Genomic DNA, 18210 nt, shown 5'->3' on the forward strand with positions numbered 1-18210 from the left:
CCATGTTTCGTATGATCTGTAAACTTTATAATGCTGCTCCCGACACCAGAGTCAAAGTTGTTTATAAAAGCTGAACAGAGCAATGGACCCAAAACTGACCCTTACAGAATGCCACTACAAACCCCCTAGTCCAAAAAAAAACATCCATCCATCACCACCCTCTACTTCCCGTCACTGAGCGAATGCCATATCCATTCCACCACTTTCTCCTTAATTCCACGTGCTTCCATCTTCTTAACAAGTCTCCTGTGTAAAACTTTGTTGAACGCCTTCCGAAAGTCCATATATACATCTACTGGACTACCGTGAACAACCATCTGTTACCTTAAGGAATTCAATCAATTTGTCTTCATCAAATCGATGCTAGCTCTCCTTGATTAACCTATGCTTTTCCAGATGAAAGTTTATTTCGTCCCTGTTGATGCTCATACTTCCACCAACTCTTGAAGTGTGACACATAACAAAATCATAGATGATGATACAATTAGTAATTCACTTCATTCATACTGAATAGTGGCCCTATTTTAAATTTAAAAAACAATCGTTTTAATATTTTTAAAATCAGAATAAAGTAGTAACAAAATCTTTTATTTGCCTAAAATAATGATGATTGAGTTGAAACTGATTTGCAGATGAAAGTCACACTCATATCTTGCATCACACCAACAGAACTGCACTCTAGTTTTAATACAACTGGTAAGGTTCATAACTTACAATTTAATATTTGCTAAATGTTTCAAGACATAGAGAAGTCCTTGGACTTATCCAGAAAAAATACTATTTGCAAATTTTAATATGTTAACTTCACTGATTTAAAAAAATCAATTTATTTTTAGATGGCAGAAGTGTGGTAACAGAGAAATAGGACGCAAATTCAACTGAGTCTCCTTCCTCCGATACCAAGCTCTTAATCTCATCTGTAACGCAACAGGACGTGTTGAAGTAAACATCAAGTGCTTCATTATTTCCTGGACAGCTTATGTCTGCCACCGAACAGCAGCACTGGCAGAAACTTCGGAGCAGATGTTTACCTTCTTGAGCTCAGCTGATGCAAGGTCCAAAAAGACAAACAGGGAGAAAATAGACTTTATCCTCTTTGGAGGGGTGGGGGGGTAGGGAAACATGTTTTCTGTAGCAACTGAACAGCAAGAGTACTTGACAGCAATTATTTAATGTACTTTTCCATAAACTTCTTGTGGAATTCTGAGCGAAGTGTATCATTCACAAATCTTTTATCTCTCTTTGACTCATCTATTCCTTTGGCACAGTTCTTGAATACTACATCGTCATCCCACCTGAAAGAGAAAGAGAGTTAAATTATGGCACTAATATCCTCGGTACAAAAACACCTGAAGTCTTTTTTTTCCATTCGTCACCCTTGTAGTTTTCATGGGATGACGTGAGCTAATTTAAACCTATCCACTCTCAAGTCGGCACATCCTACAACAGCCCACCAAAAGAACCAAACTGATCATTTTGAAGTTGCTGGAATCACAACTTGAATTCAAAAACACGAATGTGATCCCAGTAATATGCACACCTTACCAGATTGCCCCCATTCTGTCACACGATCCAGTTAGTATCATTAGACAAATTTCATGACGACTGTTAAGACAGAATTAGTACTTCCTAGTATTATTAGCATGCAATGCCTTTCAGGCAGGGAAGTAGGAATATCAGTCTCAAAACACGAAGTGCATAAGACACAACATGGTACCTTCATATATTGACAACAGGATGCCTAAATCTTTAAGCATGCTTGTTGTACTACCGTAGCAAAAGCAGCAACATTCTTCAGTATCAGGTCAGGAACTTAACAAAATCATGCAAACTGCTCAACATAACTGGCTTGCATGCAACTTCAAAGGCACCCTCAGGACCACATGTCCACTGAAGGGTTAGGAAGGAATCTAACTTTCACCCAAGGGCTTTGCCTTACCAGACAACAAACTGATAAATATTTACTATGCTATTTGATTCAAATAAGTCCACTTATTAGCAAAGGTTAAGATTTAAATTTTGCTCTGAATTGAAACAAATTTTTGTATAGATTACAACTCTGACATTTGGAGGAATGCCAGAACTAGCAAATTAACTTTGGATGGAAGGAAATTTAAGCTTACACAAATCCATAGGTTCACAGAGCTCTAACATCCTAGCCAAATAAATTCAAAACCCTAGTGGGAGTAAATGGAGGAATGAAAACCTGAATGTTTCATGCTGTTGGAAATGGGAAGAATAATAATTAAGGAAGCATCCCTGAACTAAGTTTCAATTACAAAGCAGAATAGGAGAAACCATGGGATCGTATAGCTATACATGGCACACAATTCTAAAAGGAAATGTCAGTGTGACTTTTCCACCTGTGGCTCAACAGAAGTTCCTATTCATATCCAGTGTGTGAACAAAGAGGCAAAAATTTAGACTGAAATAACTTTCATATAAGACCTTTCACAATCTCAATGTCCCACAACAATTTACAGCCAATAAGTATTTTTGAAGGGTAATGCAGGGATTGGAGAGTGGAAAACGTGACACCCTTATTCAAAAAGAGATTTAAGGACATTCCTCGTAACTAAAGGCCAGTCAGTTTAACATCAGTGCTGGGTAAGGTTTTAGAAACAATAATCAGTGGAAAAAGAAATCAACAGGCATTTGAAGAAGTTTGAGTTAATTAAGGAGAGTCAGTGCGAATTTATAAAAGGCAGATCGTGCTTGACTAATCAAATTGATTTTTTCGATGAAGTAACAGGAAAGGTTGATGAAGGGAAAGCTATAAACGTGGTCTATATGGATTTTAAGAAAGCCTTTGATAAAGTACCACATAAAAGGCTGGTAAACTCTCTCCTCGCTTCTTTTATTTGCTTTTGCACTTTCCTTCTGAACCGTCTATATTTAGCCTGGTTCTCAATAGTATTTTCTACCTGACATCTGTCATAAGTACACTTCCTCCCAGGAAGCAGCCATACCTCTTAAGTTAAATAGTACTTTAGAGGTGATCGATGGTCAGGGGCAGGAGGGTGTGACTGTGAGTCAGGCAGGTATGGGGATGCAGGATGTAGTGATGGAGGAGCCTTAGCTCTTGTCTTTGTCCGAGGTTTGAGGTACTTGCTATCTGTATGGATGAGAACAAGGACTGCAAAGAGGCCATTCAAGTGAGGGGAGTAAAAAGGAATGTGGTAGTGGTAGGGGGTAGCATAGTCAGGAGAGTCGAAACTGTTCTCCGCAGCCGAGATCGGGCGTTCTGAAGGTTGCCTGCCCAGTACCAGAATTCGGGACATCGCCTCATGGCTGAAGAAAAACTTGGAGTGGGAGTGGGAGTGGGAGGATCCAGTTGTTGTGGTCCATGTAGGAACCAACAACATAGGTGGAACCAGGAATGAGTTTGAGGAACTGAGTTCTAAATAAGCAGAACCTCAAGGATAATAATCGCCACATTACTACTCGAGCCACATGCAAATTAAACATGTAGCTGAAAGAATGGTGGGACAAGAAGTGAGCTATTCTAACTAGGGCTGTGAATAGAGCTTTAAACTAAAAAGTGGGGGTGGGAGAGGGGACAAGTGAAGGGAAATTAAGAAATCTAAAGAAAAAAAGTCGAGGCACTAGAGATGACTAGCGATTTGGGTAAAACAATCAGGGTTGGACAGGAAGGAACAGAGTTTAACGGTAATAGTGCATCAGCGAATAAGGTCCATGCAAAGATTAGTGGTAAAAAAAAATTGAAAAGCTCTTTATCTGAATGCACGAAGCATTTGTAATAAGATAGACGAACTAGCTGCACAGAGATAAATGGGTTTGATCTAATCATCATTACAGAGACAGGGTTACAAGTTGACCAAGGTTGGGAAATAAATATTTTAAGACACACAACATTTAGGAAAGACAGGCAGAATGGAAAAGAAGGTGGACAATGGGGACCCAGTGGATGTGGTGTACCTAGATTTCCAAAAGGCCTTCGACAAGGTGCCGCACAAGAGGCTGCTGCATAAGATAAGGATGCATGGCGTTAGGGGTAAAGTATTAGCATGGATAGAGGATTGGTTGACTAACAGGAAGCAGAGAGTGGGGATAAATGAGTGCTATTCTGGTTGGCAATCAGTCACTAGTGGTGTGCCTCAGGGATCGGTGTTGGGACCGCAATTATTTACAATTTATATAGATGATTTGGAGTTGGGGACCACGTGTAGGGTGTCAAAGTTTGCAGATGACACTAAGATGAGTGGCAGAGCAAAGTGTGCAGATGACTGTGAAACTTTGCAGAGGAACATATACATTGAGTGAGTGGGCAAAGGTCTGGCAGATGGAATACAATGTTAATAAATGTGAAGTCATTCATTTCGGTAGGAGTAACAGGAAAAAGGATTATTACTTGAATGGTAAAAGTTGCAGCATGCTGCTATGCAGAGACACCTAGGTGTCCTTGTGCATGAATCGCAGAAGGTTGGTCTGCAGGTACAGCAAGTAATTAGGAAGGCAAATGGAATTTTGTCCTTCATTGCTAAAGGGATTGAGTTTAAAAGCAGAGAGGTTATGTTGCAGCTATATAAGGTACTGGTGAGGCCGCAATTGGAGTACTGTGTGCAGTTTTGGTCTCCTTACTTGAGAAAGGATATACTGGCACTGGAGAGGGTGCAGAGGAGGTTCACTAGGTTGATTCCGGAGTCGAGGGGGTTGGCTTATGAGGAGAGACTGAGTAGATTGGGATTATATTCATTGGAGTTCAGAAGAATGAGGGGGGATCTTATAGAAACATATAAAATCATGAAGGGACTAGATAAGATACAAGTAGAGAGGATGTTTCCACTGGCAGGTGAAGCTAGGACAAGAGGGCATAGCCTCAAGATTAGAGGGAGCAGATTTAGGACTGAATTAAGAAGGAACTTCTTCACCCAGAGGGTTGTTAATCTATGGAATTCCTTGCCCAGTGAAGTAGTTGACGCTTCTTCAGTAAACGTCTTTAAAGCTAAGCTAGATATCTTTTTGAACAATAAAGGAATTAAGGGATACGGTGGGAGCGCGGGTAAGTGGATCTGAGTCCACGAAAAGATCAGCCATGATCTTATTGAATGGCAGAGCAGGCTCGAGGGGCCGGACGGCCTACTCCTGCTCCTAGTTCTTATGATCTTATGACATAAGGAGAGTAGTGAGAAAGGATCTTGGCTCAGAAGATTAGGTAATAGAATCAGTATGGGTGGAGATTAGGAACAACAAGGGCCTGAAAACACTGGTGGGAGTAGTGTATAGGCTCCCCAACAATAGTTATACCGTTGCACAGAGCACTAAGCAAGAAATAATTGGAGCTTGTAACAGAGGCAACGAAATAAGTGAGGGACCTGGCTGGGGAATCTCGAACATGGGGGCATAATCTCAGGATAAGGGGTCGATCATTTAGGACTGAGATGAAGAGAAATTTCTTTAGTTAAGAGTGTTGTGAATCTTTGGAATTCTCTATCCCCAGAGGGTTGTGGATGTTCCATTGTTGAGTATATTTAAAGCTAAGACAGATAAGATTTTGGTCTCTCAGGGAATCAAGGTTTACTGGGAACGGACAGGAAAGTAGAGTTGAGGCAGAAGATCAGCCATGATCTCACTGAATGGCGCAGCAGGCATGAGGAACATGTGATCTACTCCTGCTCCTATTTCTTTTCTTTTTTTTTTTACATTCTTAAAGTTGCCCTGCCTTCAAGGCATTTTACTCTACAAAATTTTAGTTTTGTGCAAACAATTTGATACACTGGAAGTTATGCTCAAAGGGACTTAAGAAGCCAATTTTGATGCTTTATTGCATTTTACTACTGCAGAGAAAAGGTATTGCCATTGACAATTTTCTAAACTGTAGCTACTGATTACTGCCTATAAAACCTTCAGTATTAGAATAGTGGACATTACAAATGTATTTCTATGCTCCGTCCTGTACGGAAAAAAGCCAATATACTGGCTACTCAAACAGTCATGTGTATTCTTCTGTTAATAGAATATCCTAAATGGTTGTTTTTCACATTACCTCCTCTTCACTTTGAAGTTTGACTGTCCAATGAGGTTCAGAAGAGGATTGCCACTGAGAATATTTTCCATTCTAATACGTTCTTCTTCAGCTTTCTGTTCACGCTCCTATGGAAATTATAAAATTAGCTATATATGACATGCCATTTGGAACTTGTTATTCCTGAACAAATTTAACAGATGATAGAAGGTTTTGGCGAGAGCCATTTTGTCTTTCAAAATGTGAAGGAGTGTTACAAGTCAGACTGCATTAAAGCCTCTTAAATTCCCAAAGACACATTATATAAGTTTTCTACTTCACTACAGTTAAGATTTGTACAGGTTGTCCTTGACGACACAGCTCTCATTTCCACTGTTACTCATATGCTACATTTAAAAACATGCCAGAAAAACATAGGAACAGGAATACACCATTTAGCCCCTCAAGCCTGTTCTGCGATTCAATGTAATTATGGCCAATCTGCGACCTAACTCCATATGGAATCATAGAATGGTACAGCACAGGAAGCCATTTGGCCCATTATGTCCACGCCGGCTCTCTGCAAGAGCAACTCCAATAGTAACCACTCTCCTGCCTTTTTTCTGTAGCCCTGCAAATATTTACGCTTCAAATAATTATCCAATTTTCTTTTGAAGGCCTCGTTTGAATCTGTCTCCACCACACTCTCAGGCAGAGCATTCCAGATCCTATCAAATGCTGTATAAAAATGTTTTCCTCATGTTGCTGTTCCTTCTTTTGTCAATCACCTTAAATCAGTATCCTCGGGTTCTCGATCAACCCTTCTGCCAACAGGAACAATTTCTTCCTAACTATTCTCTCTAGACCCCTCATGATATTGAAAACCTCTACTAAATCTCCTCTTAAGCTTCACTTCTCCAAGGAGAGCCCCTGCTTCTCCAATCTATTAACGTAACTGAAGTTCCTCATTGCTGGAACCAATTTCGTGAATCTTTTCTGTACCCTCTCTAATGCCTTCGCATCCTTTCCAAAGTGTGGTGCCCAGAATTGATCACAATACTCCAGCTGAGCCCGAACCAGGGTTCATAAAGGTCCATCATAACTTCCTTGATTTTGTACTCCATGCTACCAATTTTAAAGCTGAGGATCTCATATACTACAACAACCACTTTCACAACCTGCCCTGCCACCTTCAATGATCTGTCCACATATACCCCCAGGTCCCTCTATTCCTGTACCCACTATAAAATTGTATCCTTGATTTTATATGGCCTCGCCTCGCTCTTCCTAACATTCTACCAGCATGTTCATGTCCTCGAAGTTTATCACTTTCCTCCTCGTGGTTCACAATACTTCCAAGTTTTGTGTCATTCACAAATTTTGAAACTGTGCCCTGTACACCAAAGTCTAGCTCATTGATATAGATCATGAAAAGCAGGGGTCCTAACACTGACCCACCTTTGCCCCATATTGCTTAATATCTTTGGCCAACAAAAATTTATCACTCAGTTTTAAAATTAACAACTGATCTAGAATCAATTGCAGTTTGCAGAAGAGAATTCCAAATTACAACACGCCTCACGTGAAGAAGTGTTTCCTAATTTCATTTCTGAAAAGTCTAGCTATAATTTTTTTGCCTATGCCACCTAGTCCTACACTCGCCAACTTGCAGCAATTGTTTCTCCCAAGCAAACTGCATGGACTTCATTTTTAACAACTCTATACCAAATGTAATTGGTGCTTTGACTTATACACCTGTAAACAAATATTTCTGGACTTGAAAAAAATAAAGCAACCTATTCTCACTGTAATTCAAAGCTTCTACAGAATATAACAATTTTCGCCACATGGCCAATAACTTTTTGGCACAAGGGAAAGAGAGGGAAATGCATTTAATATATCATTTTTGAAAAGTTCCAACTAAAGTTAGAACACCAATAAATTTCAAAAATTAGACTAGTGCTTTGAGAATCGCAAATCAAAAAATAAGGACGTTGAATTCTGTATCTACTTTAGCTGCAGCTCCTGAAAACACCCCATTCTCAAATCAAGTTAATTGCGTATTAGCAAAACAAGTACAACTTATTTTCCTGCTAAAAATTGTTTGGTTTTAAAAAACCCAATAATTTCCGAACAATGTTACATTTATAGACAGCTAGCTGGCTAACTATGAAACAGACCAGATATATTGGAATATGAAGCATTATGATCATCAAAGCCACTTTATTTAATGCCATACCACAACCTCTGTACCCTTGCCACCAATTCCATCCCCTTCACCTCTTGGGCTGCATCCTATTTGACAATGTGAGCTCCTGTCTCTGTGTACTTGCCATCACAAAGCCCACCTAATTCCACTTCTATAGCATTGCCCACCTCTTCAATCTCAGCCCAGCTGTTACTGAAACCCTCAACTATGAGGAGAGAATAGGAGCTGTGGAGGGGAGCAGAGCGTTTTGGGTGCCCAGATACACACATCACTAAAAGCTAGTGCACCAGTACAAAAAGTAATCAGAAAGGGCAATGGAATATTGTCCTTCATCTCAAGGGGGCTGAAATACACAGAAAGGAAGTTATGCTTCAGTTGTACAGAACCTTGGAGTATGGCCATCTGAAGTCATGCATTCAGCTTTGGGCACCGCATCTCAACAAGCATATAATGGTCTTGGAGGGAGTTACAAGCAGATTCACTAAAATGATGCCAAGTCTTAAAAGGGTTAAAAGACGAGAACAGGTTACATAAACTTGGTTTGCATTCCCATGAGTTAAGATGGTTGATAGGTGACCGAACTGAGGTGCTTAAAATGAGAGTGATTCCAATAGGCTGATAGGCCAAATTCGTTGCAGGCAGCCGCAATCCTGTCAATGAGTCTCTGCAGACACTCTCAGAAATGCTCCATCCATCAACATAGGCGACCACGCTCTGGAAATAGTTCAAGAGTTCACTTACCTAGGCTCAACTATCACCAGTAACCTGTCTCTAGATGCAGAAATCATCAAGCGCATGGAAAAGGCTTCCACTGCTATGTCCAGACTGGCCAAGAGAGTGTGGGAAAATGGCGCACTGACATGGAACACATAATTCCGAGTGTATCAAGCCGGTGTCCTCAGTACCTTGCTCTACGGCAGCGAGGCCTGGACAACGTATGTCAGCCAAGAGTGACATCTCAATTCATTCCATCTTCGCTGCCTCCAGAGAATCCTTGGCATCAGGTGGCAGGACCTCATCTCCAACACAGAAGTCCTCGAGGCGGCCAACATCCCCAGCATATACACCCTACTGAGCCAGCGGCGCTTGAGATGGTTTGGCCATGTGAGCCGCACGGAAGATGGCAGGATCCCCAAGGACACATTGTACAGTGAGCTTGTCACTGGTATCAGACCCACCAGCCGTCCATGTCTCCGTTTTAAAGACGTCTGCAAACGCGACATGAAGTCCTGTGACATTAATCACAAATCGTGGGAGTCAGTTGCCAGTGATCGCCAGAGCTGGCGGGCAGCCATAAAAGTGGGGCTAAAGTGTGGCGAGTCGAGGAGACTTAGCAGTTGACAGGAAAAAAAAGACAGAAGCGCAAGGGGAGAGCCAACTGTAATAGCCCCGAGAACCAATTTTATCTGCAGCACCTGTGGAAGAGCCTGTCACTCTAGAATTGGCCTTTATAGCCACTCCAGGCGCTGCTTCACAAACCACTGACCACCTCCAGGCGCTTACCCATTGTCTCTCGAGACAAGGAGGCCAAAGAAGGAGAAGATTCCAATAGGCTTGATACAGAAAAATCATTTGCTCTGGAGGGGGCATCCACAACCAGGGGACATAATCTTAAAATTAGAGCTACATATTTTGAGTGTGAAATTAGGAAGCATTTTTTCCCATAAAGGGTAGTATAAATTTGTAACTCACTCTTTCAAAGGCTCTGGATGCTGGGTCAATTTAAAATTTCAAGACTGAGATCAATAGATTTTTGTTAGCCAAGGGTATCAATGGATACAGATCAAAGGCTGGTAAATGGAGTAGAGGTATCAGTCATGGTTTAGTAGCAGAACAAGCTTGAGGGGCTGAATAGCCAACTGCTGTTCCCATAGGAACATAAGTAAGCCATTTAGCCCCTCGAGCCTGTTCTGATATTCAATGAGATCATGGCTGATCTGTGATCTAACTCCATATACCCATCTTTTCCCCATATCCTTTAATACCTTTGGTTCACAAAAATCTATCCATCTCAGACTTAAAATTAACAAACTAGCATCAACTGCTGCTTGCAGAACAGAGTCCAAACTTCTACCATCCTGTGCGTGTAGAAGTGTTTCCAAGCTTCACTCCTGAAAGATCTGGCTCTAATTTTTAAACTTGTGCCCCCTAGTCCTAGACTCCGCAACCAGCAGAAATTGTTTCTATTTACCCTTGCAGTTCCCCTTAATATCTTGAGAACATTGATCAGTTTCTTCTATCCAGTTTGTGTAATCTCCCCTTGCAATTTAACCGTTGGAGTCCAGCTATCAGCCTAGTAAATCTTCAATGCACTTCCTCACAGCTAATAGATCCTTCCTAAGGTGTGGTGTCCAGAATTGCTCAGAGCTCCAGGTAGGGTCTAACTCGGACTTTGTATAGCTGCAGCATAACTTAGACTCCCTTGTATTGTAGTCTTCTAGATATAAAGCCCAACATTCTATTAGCCTTTCTGAATATTCTCTGGACCTGTCCATGACATTTTAATGATCTACGTGCACAGACTCCTAAGTCTCTTCGGGCCTATACTGTTTCTAGCTTTTCATCTATTTGGAAAGTAAACTGATCTATCCTTTATTTATCCAGCGTGTATGAACTCACGCTTACCTACACTGAAATCCATTTGCCACATTTTTGCCTATTCACTTGATTAATATCGCTGTAATTTTATGCTTCCATCTACACTGTTTACAATGCAGCATATCTGTGTCATTGCCAAACTTGGATATGTGGCTCTCTATCCCATCATCTAAGCCATTAATAAATAGTGAATAGTTGAGGCCCCAACACTGATGTGGGACACCACTAGTCACATCCAATTGTTCGACCGAGGAGGGAGGAGTGCACTGTTTATTCTAGTCCCACTTCTCCACAGGCCACAACATATATTTTAAATTTTCTCACTTACTAATACAGTCAGTCAATCATACACTCTACTTTTCCCAGAATAGAACACACTAACCAAGTTTCTTTAATGAACAAAATTATCAGTTTATTACAGAACAAGTCTCAACTGGTAATGAAGTAAAGCATAAACACATAGTAAATTTTAAAGTTGCCTTTTTACCTTAGCGCGCGCACGGGCACGCACACGCATGCACGCACACGTTAACCAGAAATATAAAGAGGATTTTTTTAAAATTCAAAGCTCTGTTACAGACAAAAAAAGCACTTGGGCTGATTACTTGCTCATTTTTGAAGAAAATAGATCAGATATGCTGTTCCAAAACTGGCATATAGTCTAGGTTCTGAGTACATGTAGGCAGGTTACGAGGATCTTTTAGAACAGCTCTTTTCAGGCGGCGTTGAGAATTATTTTAGCAGGCTTTCTTCAAAGACAGGAGACAAGATGAATTGACACAGTGGACTTCTCAGGGGCTTTGAGAGATACTGGAAAGCGAGCTGGGTTGTGGTCTTCTCTGCTTCCTTCACTTCTTCAGGCTAACTTTATCAGCCGTTCACTCCAGAAGGTAAAACACACTCTGACTGCTACAACCAAACACCTACGAGTGTTCTGCTCTCAGGTGCACTCTGCTGCTGCATTGCTTGTCCAATCAAGGGACGCTACTGACCACATCTCCCCGTTACCAGGGTTTCTGTTCTATTTTTAACTTGACTCATGTGACAACCAGCATACTTTGTTGCCAAATGAGCTTTTTCAGTGCCCTCTCGACAAAAAAAACTGGTCCAACATTTATTCAGTTTGACTATGAATTCCTCAAAAAATTAACAAAAAAACAGAAACACTTCCATAACACTATTAGAGTACCTAATGGTAACCTATAGAGCTACTTAGAGTAGCCTATGATCCCTACTCTCTGTCTCCTGCCATTCAGCCAATTTTTTATTTTATTCATTCATAGGATGTGGGCGTCACTGGCTATGCCAGCATTTATTGCCCATTCCTAATTGCCCTTGAGAAGGTGGCGGTTAGCTGCCTTCTTGAACTGCTGCAGTCCATGTGAGGTAGGTACACCCACAGTGCTGTTAGGAAGGGAGTTCCAGGATTTTGACCCAGCGACAGTGAAGGAACGGCAATATAGTTCCAAGCCAGGATGGTGTGAGACTTGGAGGGGAACTTGCAGGTGGTGATGTTCCCATGCATCTGCTGCTCTTGTCCTTCGAGGTGGTCGAGGTCGCGGGTTTGGAAGGTGCTGTCGAAGGAGCCTTGGTGCATTGCTGCAGGGCATCTTGTAGATGGTACACACTGCTGCCAGTGTGCGTCGGTGGTGGAAGGAGTGCATATTTGTGGATGGTGTGCCAATCAAGAGGGCTACTTTGTTCTGGATGGTGTCGAGCTTCTTGAGTGTTGTTGGAGTTGCACCCATCCAGGCAAGTGGAGAGTATTCCATCTCACTCCTGACTTGTGCCTTGTAGATGATGGACAGGCTTTGGGGAGTTATGAGATGAGTTACTCGCCTCAGGATTCCTAGCCTCTGACCTGCTCTTGCAGCCACGGTATTTACATGACTACTCCAGTTCAGTTTCTGGTCAATGGTAGCCCCTAGGATGTTGATAGTGGGGGATTCAGCAATGGTAATGCCATTGAATGTCAAGGGGAGATGGTTAGATTCTCTCTTGTTGGAGACAGTCATTGCCTGGCACTTGTGTGGCGCGAATGTTACTTGCCACTTATCAGCCCAAGCCTGGATATTGTCCAGGTCTTGCTGCATTTCTACACTGACTGCTTCAGTATTTGAGGAGTTACGAATGGTGCGGAACATTGTGCAATCATCAAATGAACATCCCCACTTCTGACCTTTTGACTGAAGGAAGGTCATTGATGAAGCAGCTGAAGGTGGTTGGGCCTAGTACACTACCCTGAGGAACTCCTGCAGTGATGTCCTGGAGCTCAGACGATTGACCTCCAACAACCACAGCCATCTTCCTTTGTGCTAGGTATGACTCCAACCAGCAGAGTTTTCCCCCTGATTCCCATTGACTCCTGTTTTGCTTGATGCCACACTCGGTCAAATGCTGCCTTGATGTCAAGGGCAGCCAATTTCCTAACCAGGTCAATAATTCACCTTGAATTCCATAAGCTTCAACTTGAGCTAACAGACTCTTGGGGGCCTTCATCAAATGCCTTCTGCAAGTTCATATAAATAACATCCATAGAAATTCCCCATCTATAACTTTTGTCAACTCTTCCAAAAAAATTCAATCAGGTATGAACGACCCACACTATACAAATCCATGCTCTGATCTGCTGAAAATGTTCTAGGTTTTCAGTCATTGCATCCTTAATTGTTAACCAATTTCCCAACAGATGTTAGGTTAACTGGTCTATAATTCCCTGGTTACCCTTTCTCTCAAATAGCAGAGACACATGCACAATTTTTCTTTCTAAAGGAATGGTTCCTAAATCGAGAACACTTTGGAAAATTATAGTTCGGGCATCTGCAATGTTCTCATCTACTTCTTTTAAAACCCTAGGATGGAAACCATCTGGTCCTGGGGGAAATGTCACATTTTTGTGACGTTATTTTCTTCATTACCATTATCTTGCTTACATTAATATTGGTGAGTCCCCATCCCTGATTCAATATTAGTTTCCTTGGGATGCCTGGCATGCTAACCTCTTCCTCTAATATAAATACTGACGCAAAGTAATTAATTATTCAACACATTGCCATGTCCTTATTTTCACTGACAATGGGGCCCACATTGCTCCTGACTACCCTCTTCTCTGTAATATAATTGTAAATTTGTTGTGTTGATTTTGATATCCCTTGCAAATTTCTATCCTCTTTCACTACTGCAAATACTGACACAAAGAAATTATTCAACATGTCTGCCATTTCTATTTTCATTTACAATATCAGTTAGTTTTGAAGGGGCCCTCATCACCCGATTTTCCCTCATAGAACTGTAAAAATTGCAAGATTCTTTTCATACTCCCTTTTTGAAGCTTTTACAGTCTGTTTTGTCACCTTTTGTTGTTTTTTTTCCTATCTCCCCAGGATCTATTTTTTTTTTTTTACTTTTGTATGCTTTTTTCTTTTAGTTTTATGTTGTCCTGCTTTGTCCATAGCAGTTTTTTGGCAAGTAGAGCTCTTGCTGCTTGGGGTATAAACTGCTTCTGCATCACATTAATATTTTTTTTTAAAAACACCTCCCACTGACGATGTTATTTTACCCATGAGCAGATTTGCCTAGTTTACTGTCGACAGTCTCTGTCTCAACCCATTGAAGTCAGCTTTAGATAAATCTAGAATCGTAGGAGTTGTGTTCCTTTGTTACCTCCAGAGTTGACTAATGTTCTGCTGGTCAGCCTCCTATTCTCTACCCACAAAAACTTCAGATCATCCTAAACTTTGTTCCCTGTATCCTATCCTGCATCAAGGCCTGCTGACCAAACAATTCTGTCCTTGCTAGTGTACAATGATTCCTCGTTACAATGCTTCAAACCTTAAATTCTCTACCCTAATTGCCTGCCTCTCCCTATCTCTAATCTCCTCCGGTGCTAGCACCTTCGTTCAGCCTGTGCTCTTCGTTCCCGACTCTGGCCTCTTGAGCACGCACCTCCCCCCAAATCTTTCACCCCACTATTACAGTCCTGGATTTCATTCCCTAAACACTTCCATCTCTCCACCTTTCTCTCCCCTTTTAAGACCCTCCTTAAAACCCACTTCTTTCGCTCAGTTACTTTTTTTTTTATTGTGGAGTGGCAATGGACATTTTTCTATGTTAAAATAAATTTTTTGTTGATAATATGGTTAAATACTTCACAAATTAAAGGAAAAGAATAAAACTTTAAAAAAAATCATACTGACAGCAATACAAGAAACAGACTGCTTTAACTTTAGAAGGAAGAGAGTTTGAGTCCAAGTGCAGCAAGTACACAAATACACCTAAACAATTCTTAGCTGAGTCACTGGAGGGACTGCAACTCACAACTGAGGAAAAACATGCCCTCTGTTGGTCAATCACAAAACTGCATGATGGTAGCAGCAGCAGAGAAGACTGCAGTCAATACACTATTGACTCCTTAGTTGCAAAATATATAGAGGCAGGCAGTAAGTAATTTAATAAAATGGGAGCCTTCAATTTTTTTTTATTACATTTACTATGCATAAAGCCATGATTAGGTAAAAACTAATACAAATGCAAAATACCGCAGATGCTGGAAATCTGAAACAAAAACAGAAAATATTGCAAATACTCAGCAGGTCAGGCAGCATCTGTGGAGAGACCTGAAAGGTTAATGCTGTTTTTCTCTCCACAGATGCTACTTGACCTGCTGAGTATTTGCAACATTCTGTTTTTGTATTAGGTAGAAGGAGTGGCCAGTCATTCCTGGACAAGCAAATGTGTACAATTGCTAACTTTAACATTTGAATCCAAAATAGTCATCTGTTTATCTAGCATTGGTGCACTTCAGCCAGCTAGATTCCACTCCCTAGAATTCTCTCCCCAAACACCTCTGTCCGTCTGCCTCCACCCCACCCTTGCCCAAGACTTTAATCACTTCATAATTTCTTTCTGTATCTCAACTGTTTTTTTTTCACCATGCCTGTTGAGCACCTTGAGGCAGTTGTCTACATTAAAAAGGTGCAAATTGATGTATTCCTCAAAAAACAAAAAAAATTAAACAGGGCCTAACAGTACTGCACTGGACCCTCTACATTAGTTTGCCCGTAACCATTTATTAAATTAAATTCCATCTTTCTGCAAGTTCCAACAATTCTTAGTTGGCCCATGAAATCTAGAAGAATATGATGCAGCAATGCACCTCCTGGCCAGTTAAAAAATTTAAACAATAAGTGACTTCGAGCAAACCGTAACTCAGCCTGTCCCATCGTCATAGCTGAAGGACGAAAGCAGTAGCAGGAAGCAACACCAGCGATCAAAGCAGACAAGTATGTACAAAAATGTGTTGGGAATAAGATACCTGAAAAGAACATTCAAGTTTTCCAAGATAATGCTACTGAAAAAGTACAGTAAATTGGTTTAATCCATGCCCCTGGAATCTGCCAACATTAGGACAGCGGTTCATGATCTTGAGCCCCTGTATATCAACTATTTTAAAATTCATATTGGTCCTGACATTTCTTTCTGATTTAACTCCTAAATGCTGTTTACATATTTATTGCATTCAAATGCATGACAAATTGCCAACACCTTTTGGAAAAGGCTGTCCCAAATCACAAGACAGGAAATAATGTCTCTGTAAAGAGCCAATTTACCAAATATAGGCTGCAACACACAAATACAAGTTCTGAAACCATGCATTTACTAAACACCAAAACCAATCAGGCAGTACTGAATTATAAACATTTCTAAATTTCATGAACTCTCATTTCACCACTGCAATAATCATGTTTTGCAGCAGGCTAAATATTCACTTTTCTTCTTCAGAAGTTATACACGTTTAGCCTGTCCCACCCAGAAAGATTAAAAGACACAAAAACAGTTAAACTTTCCTCCTCTTAGGTCCATTATCAGACAAATAGAATCCTCAATGGTCACTATAAATGCCACTCCAACAAGTTAAAAAGTACCTCCCTCAGAAGTGAGCATCATTAATGGTTGGAGAGAACAGTGCACCATCTAGTATACAGGGTGAGCATTGATGGGTCTGACCCTTTTCATGTGTTTGTATGACCCATTGTCTCAGTCTTCCTTCTCCCCCAACAAATGGGCAGAACTAAAATTCTTCTAATCCTAGGTAGCTCAAGTTATTTAGCCAACATAAAGAAAATTAATCATTGTATGACTGAATTTGCTCAACATGTGTATTACTTCTGTGTAAAAAGAACTCATGCCCAACTTCCCTTCTTACTTCCTAATTCTAGTGTATGTATAAACTAATTAAGCAGCAAGGTCAACATATATAGCATAAGTAAATTATTATAAAGGTTAAGACAACAGAAAGGAAGGGGACAACTACATTATTGCTTTTGATTTTAAGTATAATGCTGTAATAGGATAAAGGACCAGAGGATCCGTTAAGGAAAAGATCACTCAAATATTTTGGGGTGGGGTGATGTCGAGGATGCTTGGTTACAATAAAACAACATACAGGAGCACTGATTACAATAGTTTGTATTGTTGCTGTAGAAGGTGTTTTCAAACTCTGCATGGTATATGCTCTACAGATCTGGTCACCTAATTTATAAAAGGCTACTGCACTTGAGAGGGTACAGATCAGCAAAATATCAGGAAAAGGTTGAGTAAATGTTAGCGATTGGGCTTGTTTGTGAAGATATTTCAAGATGATCCTGATACAGTCTTCAAATTTGCAGTTCATGATGGCAATTATTTCAAGAATCAAAGAACATACAGACTGGGAAAAATCAGATGGACAAAGGTAGCCTTGATGAGTTCATTGAATCTCTTCAGGATAGCTTCTTAGAACAGCATGTTCTGGAGCCAGAGAACACACTATACTAGATCTGGTATTGTGCAACGAGATAAGATTAATTAATGACCTCATAGTGAAAGCACCCCTAGGCAGCAGCAATTATAATATGATTGAATTTTACATTCAGTTTGAGGGAGAGAGGAGTGGGTCTAAAACTAGTATTTTAAACTTAAATAAGGGCAATTATGAGGGCATGAAAGCAGAGCTAGCTAAAGTGACCTGGCAAATTAGGTTAAGTGATAGGTCAATAGAGATGTAGTAGCAGACATTTAAAGGGGATATCTTAGAATACACAGCATAGATATACTCCAACGAGGAAGATAGATTCCATCTTGGAAACCATCCTGGTTAACTAAAAAAGTTAAAGATAGTATCAAACTTAAAGAAAAAGCATATAATTGCACAAAGATGGGTGGCAGATCAGAAGATGGGACAGAATGTAAAAAACGAAGAATGACAAAGGTTAATAGAGAAAAATTAGAGTACAAGAGAAAGCTAGCTAGAAGTATAAAAACAAATATAAAAGTTTCTATCGATATTTAAAACAGAAAAAGAGTTAACAAAGGGAGCGTTGGTCCTGTAGAAAGTGAGTCTGGGGAATTAATAAATAATGGAAAATAAGGGGATGGCAGATGAATTGAAGAGGTATTT

General features: G+C 40.5%; 1 protein-coding gene across 2 annotated transcripts in view; it reads right to left on the reverse strand.

The window, feature by feature from the left end:
• Positions 1-522: 522 nt before the first annotated feature.
• The window catches only part of cwc15 (CWC15 spliceosome associated protein homolog), an 89707-nt gene continuing 72019 nt past the window's right edge, over positions 523-18210 (reverse strand). For both annotated transcript variants that reach the window (XM_068032898.1, XM_068032899.1), the window contains 2 exons: positions 6008-6114; positions 523-1295 (listed from right to left, as the gene is read on the reverse strand). In XM_068032898.1, the coding sequence (XP_067888999.1) occupies positions 1166-1295; positions 6008-6114 (237 nt within the window). In that variant the 3' untranslated portion in view covers positions 523-1165. The remainder of the gene's footprint in view (positions 1296-6007; positions 6115-18210) is intronic.

This window comes from Heterodontus francisci, chromosome 6 (assembly GCF_036365525.1).
Source record: "Heterodontus francisci isolate sHetFra1 chromosome 6, sHetFra1.hap1, whole genome shotgun sequence".
Classification (NCBI taxonomy): domain Eukaryota; kingdom Metazoa; phylum Chordata; class Chondrichthyes; order Heterodontiformes; family Heterodontidae; genus Heterodontus; species Heterodontus francisci.